We start from the raw sequence: 12,358 nt of genomic DNA on the forward strand, positions 1-12,358 counted from the left end.
TTCAGGTATCACTTCTCCTTAAAGACAGTTTTGTTGATTCATTCCCCATCAAAGATCGACCATTCATTAAGGTTCTCTACTTTTCTCTGTCTTATATTCGTTTATTATTGTGTCTTTATTTTGAGCCATTCATAACTATCTTCTGAGCAACTGCATTTTCTTTGTTCTTATTACTTTCTTTTAGGGATCGTGGTCTTTTGCATTTGATAGAAAGTAATTTTATCATCTATATATACTTATTAGTAAAAAATTATAATAAGTTCTCTTTTTTGTTGTGCATATACATTTTTCATGAAAATTAAAACACTAAAAGCTTCTTTGCGGACCGGGTTAGCCTTGTCAATGGTACATCTCTCCTTTGTTAGAAATGATTCGAAGATATCTTAGCATAGTCTAAAATGTGAAAAGACAACATTGATTTTATGTGGAGGGACTCTTGTCATGACAAAATTTGCACCTTGTGACTTTTCATGTTGTTGATGTTGAAGGGTTTTGTGAAGAAATAGGAGATATCTAGGACTTTTGGTTCATTGTAATTTTTTCTAGGCATTGATGACCTTAGGTTAGCTCAGGACATGCAATAGTTGTGGTTTGATTACCCGAATATATTAGAATAGGAATTCATGATTTCCAAATACGTTTGCAAGCTTAATATTCAAGATATCTATTACATCTAGTCGGTACATTATTCAAGCATTGTGTATATATCCAATTTTTGATGTACACATGCAAAAAGAATAATTAATATAAGGGCATACATGCAAATAGTAAATTGGCGAGGGTATACATGCAAATTTTTTTTTTCATGTTATAAACAAACTCAATAAAGGATCTTATTTCTGCTTATGCTCTTTTTCATTTCTTTTTAAGCATAATTTCAATGCTTGAAAAATAGTACAATGCTTGTTCAATTTCTTGTAATCTTATTTCCATCTTTTTGTGAGTGCTAACATTTAAAGCCAATAATATACCAAGGTTTGGTGAAAATTGAAAGTCAATAATGATAGAATGTGTTCCAATTTTATCATCGTTAATCAAACAGATCATTACAAGTCTTTCAATCTATTAGTCTCATGTCTCAAGACCATTTCCGATGGATCTTTCTTTTAGTTACCAAAAAAAGGATCTTTCTTTTTCTAAGGAAACATTCGTGCAAGCATCATATTTTCTCCAACTTTATTTCTTTTTAAATATTTTTTGCTTTTTCTTTGTATGCTTTTTTCTCTCATTGGTTTTTGTTTCCAAGTCCATTCAGGAGGCTCTATATAACTATGGCTAGAAGGAACCCATGGAAGAACAACCAGATCTAGAAACTAACTAGGTCCATAAACATTGCTATGGGTGCCATTAGAATATACGGTAAACTATCATTCTGCCTATAGCTGTTGATGGGCTAAAGGCTTGACCTATTATTAGGGATATATGTATATGTATGTGATAAACTAGTTCAAAACTTTTTTCCCATTGTGAAAGACAATATAAGTTATAATATTTTTGCTATAGATCAAGGATAGCCATTAAATGAATTGGTTTTTGGAAATGTATTCCTTAATAACAATATGCAAGTAGAGGGTTAATTAGAGCAACCATCTTAGTTTGTTTCTCTAGGGAATAAAAAAATTTAGATTATTGAAGTGAACTAATGATCCAAACTAGAGTAATTTAGCATGAATTGATCAGTTAGGTAAAACCATGACAATCTATTGTACAAGTAATGATGGGTTGATTCTTTTGTGTTCATTATGCTCAATTATAAGGTTTGGTGTCGTCATCATTATTGAATTGAGCAAAATTTTGTGATTGATTATCAACTTGTCCCTCAGAGGACCAATTATTTTTAGAACTTCTAGGCTCTCACAAGATATGCATTTAGAAAGGTAGTTGGTAGGAGGGAGACCTACCTAGGATGGAACCTGCAAGGCTTGCTCGAGTTTCGCTGGAGCCTTGTCCTGATAAAAAAAAAAGTTTCTGGCTTTGCTTAGAGCCTAGTGTTGAAAGCCTTTTTCAGGCTCCACTCTAAATGTGATCCATGCCCGAGTCTAATAGAGCTGCCATGGTCTAAGCCCTTTACCCAACAAAAAAATGAGAGTCAGGGGTCGGGGTAGGAGCGAGAGGAGAGAGAGAAGAATTAAGAGATCCTGAGAGAGAGGAGATAGAGAGAGAGGAGAGAGAAGGGGGAGCGTTGGGGGAGCGCGAGGGGAGAGGGAAGGGAGAGAAGAGAGAGGAGAGGGTTTGAGGGAGAGAGAGGAGAGTGGGGTGCTAGGAAGAGAGTAGAAGGGAGAGAGAAAAGCAAGAGGAGAGAGATCGAGAGAGAGAGAAGAGAGAGATTAGGAGGGGGGAGAAAGAGGAGAAGGGGGTTGCTGGGGAGAAGAGTGGGGAACAGAGTTAGTGGATGGTGGGGAGGAGGGGGCTGTGCAGGTTGGGCCTTATATTAGGCTCAGGCTGGATTATTGGGGACTTGCTAAAGAGACATTATGGAATAATACCTTTTGAGATGTGAACAAGAGGCTTAGAGAAATCTGGTGTTCTCTGGCCCAAAATTTATTTGAGCTTGAATTTCAGGCCTAAGCATAACTCAATTCTTTTCGGTCTGGGCCCAAACATCGGCCCGAAGCTGGCCCAGCTTGATGGGCTTTTGGGCCAGCCCAAGACCCTTTTTTAGCCCAAGACCCATTTGATTTGTTAGCGTAAACTTATGCAACAAGGGAGCAACCCTCTGAATTGTTCTAGACTTGGAAAGAATCTTGACAAAAAAAGGAAGATGCAAGGTTTTTTTTTTTGGGTCAAAGAAGAGCACGTTTTAATAGAAGGAATGCATTCAAATTTAAGGTTCATACTTTAAGTTGTTAAGTCATGAACATGGTTATATCGCTTTTTTGTATAGATACATTATAATCAATATGTGGTAATGAAAAACTGATAGAGAAGGCACCATCATAAAGTCTATACTGGAGGCTCAGGGTACAAAAAGTATTGATGTGGCATGATCGTGGTGTGTGGAAGTCTCTTATTGAATGAGAGAATATTTGGAGCATTATAGTAGATAAGTCTATGGATCTGAGTACAAAACTCGGGGTAGATTTAGATAATTTCATGGCATATGGGCAGATGGTAGGTTGGAACAAGGACTAATGACCTGGTCTATCTTGGTAATACTGTACCATACTAGAGAGAGGGTCCTAGGATGCATTTGGAGCCCCAACCCTCTTCAAATCGGGGTAGTCTCGTACCATGTTTCTAGTAAAAAACTAATATGAGGTATGATACTGATATTTGAACCCTTGGCCCCGTTATTTGGATTTAAACCCTTGGCTGTGGAAAGAATATCTATACAACTATCGCCAGTATAAGTATTATATTAGCCATCAGTTTAGCAGTTAGTCAGTTTATATTTTGCATTGGAAGGCAATTTTTTGTGTATTAAGGTATGTTATGGGATGTCTCGAGAAAGATGGTCATAGGTCTTCATGAAGTATCATAAGTTTTTTAGATACTTATTCGGGCGATATTTGTCTTTCGACAGGGTATCTGCACATTGAGCCTTCAACTATAGGGAATTTTATAACTTGGAATAGCGGGAAACAAGGGTTGAAATATTGTCATAGAAACTACAATATAAACTATGGGGGAATGTACTTTTTTTTTCTTCGACATGAATACATTTGAGTTGTGGTAGATGCAGCTATGCATGTATCTGCTACGCTGGAAGCTTATAACACTGCTAACACTATGTGTGCATGTCTGTGTGCGCACTTGACTCTTCAGCCTCACACTATCTTTCCTTTTTATTCCTTTTTCCTCTTTTCTCTTCCCACAGTTTTCCTTCTTCCATCTATTTTTGTTCTTCTCTACTTGATCATCATTAACTAACATAATTATTGTTAAAACTTAAAAGCCTAGACATAGGAGCTACTGATTTATGTCCTGGGCTTTCCCATTTATTTGCATTTGGCCCAAATAATGGGGTTTGGGTAAAGAACTATAATTGTGTTGATTTTTGTTTATGTGAATTGAACCTGACGAAAGTTGGGTTGGGTTCTAGTTTGCCTCTCTTCGGCTTGTTGCATCTTGAAGAGTGAGCGAGGACAGTCAAAAGGCTCCTGTATGTGGTCTAGATTGGGTCTTTTGTTCAACCTAGAATTGCAAAAAGAGAAAGCTAAGAGGTAAAAGGGGAAGAAATCTTCTCTTCCTCATGCCTTGGGTTTGATTTGCTGCCCTCCTCCATTTCTACTTCTTTGTCTCATATGGTCTTTTTGGCGGTGTGGAGAAGAGGAGAAAGGAAGAAACTCTGCCTCTCGAAACTTTATTTCTTTGTTTCACTTTCAATGCCATATTTGCAATCTCCTCTCTCTTCCCTCACTCCCTTCTTCCAAATAAAGAAAACAACCTCCATCACTTGGCCTCGTTAATAATGGATATGCCTTTATCTGACATTCTTGACCTGCACCTCTTACCCTTTTTCTGAAAGATCCCATCCCTATTGTTCTGTCTTACTATCTTCTAAGTTGTTAATACACTTCTATCATTCTGCCTCTCCCTCTCCTCTACCGCCATTCTTATCAAAACCAAAATTTTTGCTCGGTGCCCTCGTGAGATGCTTGGCTTTTGGATTTGAAGTAGGACAAGATTTAGAACTTGATTTTTGAAGGCTCTTTAGCCGTGGTAATGGCATGGGAAATCCACTTATTTCAAGGAAACAAGAACATTCAAGGGTTTCAGAAGAGATGGAATTAGAACTGTTTCTTTTCCATTCTATTATTTTTATTTGGGCTGGTAGATTGTCTTTGGCTCCATTAGCATAAACAGCGCATGGTTGGATCTATTTATTGGAACCCCATTTATAATCTGGTTAGGGTTCTTATTATTATTATTATTTTCTGACTTGTCCCAAATCTGACTCAGCCCTAACCTATGCTGACCCGACACATTGCTGCTCCTAACCAGAGTTGCAACAGGAAGGTTAGGTGGTGTTCGCTAGTGCCAAACAAGAATGACGTGAATACTACGTGTCATTGTGGACTGGCTCGTCACATTTCCTTTGTAACTTGGCTTTGTAAATCGAAATACTGTGGTCATCTATGGCATGCATTGAGTAGTATGTTTATCTATGTTAGGAATCCTATCTCTATTTGAGCTTTTTTATTAACTCTGTATTACTGTTCAGAAAGGCTTTTTTAATGCTTCCCTTACCTTACCTCTCAAGATAAGTTTTCCATGGTGCCTTAAAGGCTTATGAGTCTGGAGTGAGGCATGCATGTAGTTCTGAGAGGCGAATGTGTTTTCTGTACCTTCCTTGTTATATTATGCCTTACATCAGAGGCATACACAGGCTATCATTCTTGCGTGCAGGCTGCATTTGGAAGCCCGGAGTAAATGATTTAACTTTACTCCTATTTACTCTGGAATAAACTACTCCAGCAGTCCACACTACATTGTGGAGTAATTTATTCCTTAGTTAAGTGCGATAAATAGGTTTGGATGGCAAAAAGTTATGTAACGATTTTTTCACAAAAACCTATTTTTATCCTTTTGAAAAGTCGTTTAACCCCAGTGCTCCAACGAGTATTTGGCTGAAAAAGGGGTGGAATTAAATGGGTTAATTGACTTTTACTCCCTCTTGTTCCGCTTGCAAATGTATATTTGGTGTTGCTGGTTAGCAGCTTCTGTAACCACGTCTAAACATAATGCTCACATTTATTACCTAATTTTAACAAGTACTGAACCTTTCAAGAAAATCCACATGCCTTATTCCTTGCGCCTGAGGTTAAGGTCTTGACTCATTATGAAGTTGAATATCTCAGCTTGTGCTTTTAAGGATTTCAGTCATGGTATTGTGCACTGCATAAATAAACTCCAATATTCGATGCAAGCTCTATTCATTCAGCTTTTTTTTTTCTAAGAAAAAATTATTTATTCAGTTTTTTGACCTTCAAATATAATGACTTGCAGCTTTTTGTAGACACGCAACTGTTCTCAGCTCTATCAGATTCTCGGCTCTCCACATATGAGCATGAGTAGTCTTAACTTTGGCAATATACCAACTAATGCATGATCAATCAAGAGCTCATTTGATAGGGGATCAAAAGCTGCAGAAAGTGTAATGCATGGGCATACACTACCACCGCTCGGTGCACTGCTACATGATGTTCATAATTTACCTGCAGCGAGGGTTCCTGCATAGAATTTTACTCCCAGAAAGAAAATCAGCATGCTTATATTGTAATTTGATCACATGGTAATACTATGGCTGGCGCTACCAAGTTTGGCTGCTTCAGGGCCTTCTGGCCATCAGAAATGTGATGCATCCCGATCTTTTAAAATGGGATGCCATGGCTTGTTAGAGGTCTGTTTGTTTGCCTATTGTTGTATATCTGTATCCAATAAACTTTTTTTGCGCGGGCCTTTGGTCACCGGGTCTTTTTTTTTAATAATCTTTATGTCAATAAATTTTTAGGATCATTTGAATCACAGTCACGGCAACATGCCGAGCTTATAGTTTTTTGAGATTGTTCACTATTCTAAATTTAGAAAATCCATGTTCATGTAAATGCTTGAGAATACCATAATTCTATTAACTGGATAACTGCATCATAGAACTTTCCATGCTACTAAACTCTTTCAAAAGCAGATCAGCTCATAAAATTCCTGCTTTGAAGGAGAGATGCTAGATGTTTTTTGTTGTCATTGCAGGTTAGTCCTTGCAGTCTTTACCAAAATACTTTTGGTATGGAAGGAATGAAAGAACTAAAAGTCTGGCCCGCCTTGCTTAGGGTGCTTTAATTTCCAAATCATGATTCTATTCCATTTGTCCATTTTTTAAAGTTTGAAAGTTGATATGTGGTTTACACAGGAAATTTAAAAACGGGAAAACAGTAAATGATCAAAGAAATATCTGAAAATTTTAATTTCATAATTTAAACCTTGTATGTCTTCTCAAAAGAAGGTTTTTATGAAATTTTCTAACACAATTAGGCAGCTTATAATTTATAACCTTTTTGGTTAGGACCTAATTTATGGTTCACAGAATATGTAAAATCACATGGAAGTCCTTTTCGGTAAACCAAGTGCACATTGGAGAACCAACCTTGTTAGCTTGCTCTAGTTTTTCATCAAAGCTTAATGCACATGATCTAAATCTGTAAATAGAGAGAATATTCTGAGGTTTGCAATCTCGGTAGGGGCACCGTATCAGTTTGATATGGTGCAGTATGCATTTTGTATTGGAATAGCTTTTGAATCATTTTTTGTAATTTTCATCTAAGTATGAGCCGGTGCATTCTGATATGGTCAGTATGTATCTTGTCTACCTCGGTGCATCTTGCTATGTTTAGGTATGGAATTGTAGAGAATATATACTGATCCAAGTATGAGTACACTGCAACACAGTTTATGATGGTATGGCTGTTCATGCTGCTAGGGTTTTGAAGATTTTTAGGGTGATTATTGGACTTGGTACGAAAGGCTTAAATTCTAATTGTGTTGGGCAAGGGGAGGCATGGATTGCTACGGTCGCATGCCTGGCGCAGCAGGAAAAGAGAAGGTAAAAAATAAAAGAGAGAAATTTCCCCTCATTAACAGGTCAATGTCACGAGTATTTAATGGTACCATAGAAAGAATGACTACCATGTGGCAAATCTTCATAAGCTGGAAATATTTGAAAATAAAAAAATGACTGTTTTAACTGTTGTTATCTATCATTATAATGTAATATAGAACTAAACATCAAAAGAAATGCAGCGTCATCATTTTCCTTGTTTTTTTTTTGTGGTAAAATGGCATCATTTTCTTGATTCATCGATCACCGGAGAAATTCTTTCTTTTATTTTCATCTGATGCAAAATTTAACTTTAAAAATACTATTTATGCATGCATGCACATGTTATAGTGTGCATGTATATATATATACATGTATGCTTAAGCATGCGTGCGTCCATACGCACATGCCGTAGGCCTCTCAAATCGTTACATTTTTTACTTAAATCATTTGTGTTCATATATGGCGTAGCACTTTGAGAGGAAGATTCAGCTGTGATCTTATTATGAATTTTGCCATTAATGTGAGTGAATGAATATTCGGTAATCTTTTCCCAGTGCGCTACTTTTCCTTCCTGTTTGTGCTCGTTTGTTTGCGTGTGCGCGCGAGAGAGGGGAGAGAGAGAGAGAGAGAGACCAGGAGACGAGCCGAAGGGAGGATGAAGAAATTAAGGAGCCCCTTGCAGCTTGACCAATTGACCGAGGTTATTATAGAGCCGACCGATGCTACTGCCTTGGTGGTGAGGAGCTCTCTCCTCTATTATAACCTTGGCAATAGTTCAAGGATTAGCACCAACTTTCTGGTAACCATGCATAACCTTCAATGCATTTTTCTCACGACATGCTTGTTGCTTGACACTTTTTTTTTCTTCCAAGTTGTAAAAATGGTGAAAAAGGGCTGTTGCTCTGCAGCAAAGTAAGAGTTTGGCTAAAAAACGCTATTTTTTGTGGTTGTGTTGTAATCCATCGGTTTTATAATTTGTCCCATTTTCCCTTGTTGCTTCTTAAGATCAAACTGCGCGCAAGCACGAAAGTAGGTACAAATAGACTGGTTTTATGAGAAACTTGTCCTTTGCGCCAGTGTACTAGATAGACCGTAAGGAGATATATAGTTTTTGTATATATTTTATATAATAATAATAATAAAACAATAGTAAATAATGTAATAATCATAAAAATAAATTAAAATAATAAAAATTATAATAAAATAAATAAATTTATTAATATTATATAATAATATGATAATTATAATAAAATTATTATTAATAATAATATATTAATTCTAATAAAATTAGATTAGAATAAATTAAAATCCTTTGTGCCTGTACACTAGGTTGACCGTAAGGAGGACTCAAAGTCCAAGGTAATGTAAAGTTGGGAAAATAAAGGCACAAAAAGTAGGGATGCACATTGGGCCAACACAGCTAGCCTTATAAGAAAGTTGGGTCAATATTTTTATAGGCTTCATTCAAAATCGGCCCAAGATTGAGCCAGTGATTTCTTAGCCCAATGGTCCGGCCCAGTCCGGCCCTTAACTTGCATGGCATGTTCATGTTTATTTGGCATGTATGTTATATAAATATAGTCAAAATATAATGCTAAAAATTGTTTGTCATGTAGGATTGGTGTGTATTACTGCTGTGACACTTGTTACACTATAAAATTTCTGTGGAACTAGCTCACAACTATCAAGCTCAGTCTACACCATCAATGGACAACGGTTTAGCCAACAATATATGATGATCTCAACCAGTCACATTGTATCAATATCATAGATGTGTCGTCATCTTTTTTTTTTTTTTTGGTGGTAGAACAAGTGTTATTCTTAAATGCACTTGATGTTTTCACCCTTAGATTGCTGGTATGGTGGGGCCTTTTTAATCCAAGTTGGAAGGAGGGAAAAAATGAGGCCTCAAAACTTTGTTTATAGCCCAATAAGAATCAAGGATTAAGTATTAGAGCCCTAAGTAGCCCATTATGTCATCACTAATGCAAGTGCCTCATTTTAGGATCTTCAATTAGGACAATGTTGGCACGGGGTATTTTATTTCTTTCCTTTCTTTTTAATTTGGGGGAAGGAATAAAACATACAACCAGTAAAATCACTGTTGACCAATATTCAGGGAAACACTTTCAAAATTCAAACCTGGAAAATACTCCATGGATAAGGGTTAAGCAACCATTGGGCTGTTGCCTAGTTTATAAATGATAGTTTTCGGATGGTTGATTTCTTTTTTCATAAATTAGAAAGAGGTGGCCTGATTACTTTTTTGAACTTCTTGAGCTTTCAAGTATTCTAAACGTGTCGATATTTTTTTTTTTCCTTTAAAATATTAGTATTATTTGTAAACAAGACTATATCGCTTCCGTATTAAAAAAAGATTACTGTATCCTACTAAGTGCACCGCCTTCAATTCAAATTGCATACAAAAATTGTATTGAAGGTATCAAGCCCAAATCCAATTACCATCTAAATTTTTGTTTGGATCTTACTTTTCCTTTCGATATCATTATTTGTCGTATTGGTTTAGGATTCTGAAGACGTGCTGGCATCCTTACACCTCTAGTGGGGATAGGGGTTGTATCTTTCGCACGAAAAAATGATTCATCTTTTTTCGCATGAATCTACCGTTGGATCATGAAAGAGTTTTGTAGGTGGATAAATGAAAAAGTACAAAATGCTTTGAGATGAGGTATATGTCGGATATGATCCAGCGATGAATATTGTTAAAAAAAGACAATCAATCTTTCACGCGAAAGATAAAACCTTAACCCCTGTAGTAGTAGATGGCGTCCAAGACTATGTGGCAACCAAACAGGCTTGGTTGAATGGGTGTGAATAAGGTTCCTACCACGTTATTGGTGCTAGTAACTAAACATTTTTGTCACTTTCTGATGCTGTTTCAATTACGACAAGCAGTTAAATATCTGCACTCACAAGTAGAGATGGGCATTGGGCGGCCCGGCCGGGCCGGCACGAAGCGGGCCATGCTAGGCACGGCCCGCTTGCTACAGTAACGGGCCGTGCCTAGCAGGGCCCATATAAGGGGGCCGGGCTGGGTTACGAATTCCTGGCCCGTGGGCCGAGCTCGGCCCGTCCCATAAGGGCCTGGGCTGGCACGATTTGTGGGCCAAGCACGGCACGGCCCATAAGGATCTGGGCTGGCACGATTTATGGGCCAAGCACGGCACGACCCGCGAACCAGCCCGGAACGGCCCATAAGGGCCTGAACCGGGCCTGGGCCGGGCCAGGCACGGCTCGTCCCCCTTAAAAAAATGGGAATAAATTTTTTTTAATAAATTAATAAATATTGGGAACTAAGAATTTATTAATATAAAGCCACCTTAATGGTGGGGGGTTTGGCATAGACCCCTACCAGTTTATTAATTTAAATCAAAATGGTACATGAAGGGAGGTTTGGACCTTGGTCTGACCTCCAGAATATAATAAAAAAGAAAAAAAAATAGAGATGACTCACTTTAACAATTAAAAAAATAAAAATGTATAATTATAAAAAAATTAAGAAATAAAAATAAATGATCAAAATCTTACTAATCATCAGTATTCACTATTCAGTAGTGTTTGTATCATCATCATCAGAGGATGTTGTATCATGTCCACCTTTATCTTGAAGTCTCGCCTCAGCATCCAACCAATCTTTGAAGCAGAGAAGCATCTCAACCGTTTCGCCAGTCATCCTACTTCTCTTTTCGTCAAGAACACACCGACCTGCACTAAAAGCGGATTCCGATGCTACTGTGGACATCGACACAGCTAAAATATCGCGTGCAATTGCAGACATAACAGGATATTGATTTTTAACACTCTTCCACCAAGATAATACATCTAGACTCTCTATTTGATTTTCATCATATGCAGATCTAAGATCATTTCGTAAATAAAATTCTAGTTCACTACTTAAAGATGAAGAAGATGAAGATGAACTTGAAGCATGTGTGTGTTTTCTCTGTGCAATGAATGAAAAAATAGATGATGAACGAGAACTACTAGAAGAAGAAATAGAGCTTTGTACGGAAAATCTAGATCCATGAATTTTTTCATCATATATAGCATAAATATCATAAACCTCAATTTTAGCAGGTTCAGGATCTTGAATCATATTTTCACAATATGCATCAAGTAAAATTAGTACGCCATTCAATTTAACTCTTGGATCAAATACAGCAGCTAAGTTATGCATAGGACATATCTTGTCCCAATACTCATTCCATTTAGATTCCATTTGTCCATTTAGATCATATCTATGTTCTGCAAATTTTTGACTAATCATATATGCTTGTTGTAAAAATGAATATGAAGTTGGATAGTAAATACCAGAAAGAACATTAGTAGCATTATAAAAACTAAGCAAAAAATCTTCCAAAATTTTTTCTTTATTCCAATCAATTTCAGTCAATGTAAAGCCTAATCCACGATCATTAATATATGCACTTAATAAGTTTTTATATGGGTATGCATCATGTATCATACTATATGTTGAGTTCCAACGAGTAATTACATCAAGTTTAAATTTTTTAAAACGTTTACCATGATTTATACATAGTTCCTTAAATTCTTGAAGTCTTGATCTTGAAGCATGAATAAAAGAAACTGCATTTCTAATTTTTGAAATGACATCTTGAATCATGCCCATACCAGCTTGAACAGAAAGATTTAAGATATGACATGCACATCTAATATGCAATAAATTTTCATTTAACATGGGATGCAATGAGTCCTTTAATAATGTAACAGCAGAATTATTATTAGATGCATTATCAAAAGTAATAGACATAATTTTATCATTAATATTATATGAACATG

At 36.7% G+C, this 12,358-nt stretch overlaps 1 protein-coding gene across 3 annotated transcripts in view; it reads left to right on the forward strand.

Annotated features, from left to right (window-relative positions):
- LOC103717932 overlaps nt 1-6,591 on the forward strand; it is a 29,090-nt gene extending 22,499 nt beyond the window's left edge. For all 3 annotated transcript variants that reach the window (XM_039119589.1, XM_026808786.2, XM_008806517.4), the window contains exons 17-18: nt 6-71; nt 5,950-6,591. In XM_039119589.1, the coding sequence (XP_038975517.1) occupies nt 6-22 (17 nt within the window). In that variant the 3' untranslated portion in view covers nt 23-71; nt 5,950-6,591. The remainder of the gene's footprint in view (nt 1-5; nt 72-5,949) is intronic.
- Nucleotides 6,592-12,358: the final 5,767 nt, after the last annotated feature.

Source organism: Phoenix dactylifera, unplaced genomic scaffold (assembly GCF_009389715.1).
Source record: "Phoenix dactylifera cultivar Barhee BC4 unplaced genomic scaffold, palm_55x_up_171113_PBpolish2nd_filt_p 000578F, whole genome shotgun sequence".
NCBI classification, from domain to species: Eukaryota; Viridiplantae; Streptophyta; class Magnoliopsida; order Arecales; family Arecaceae; genus Phoenix; species Phoenix dactylifera.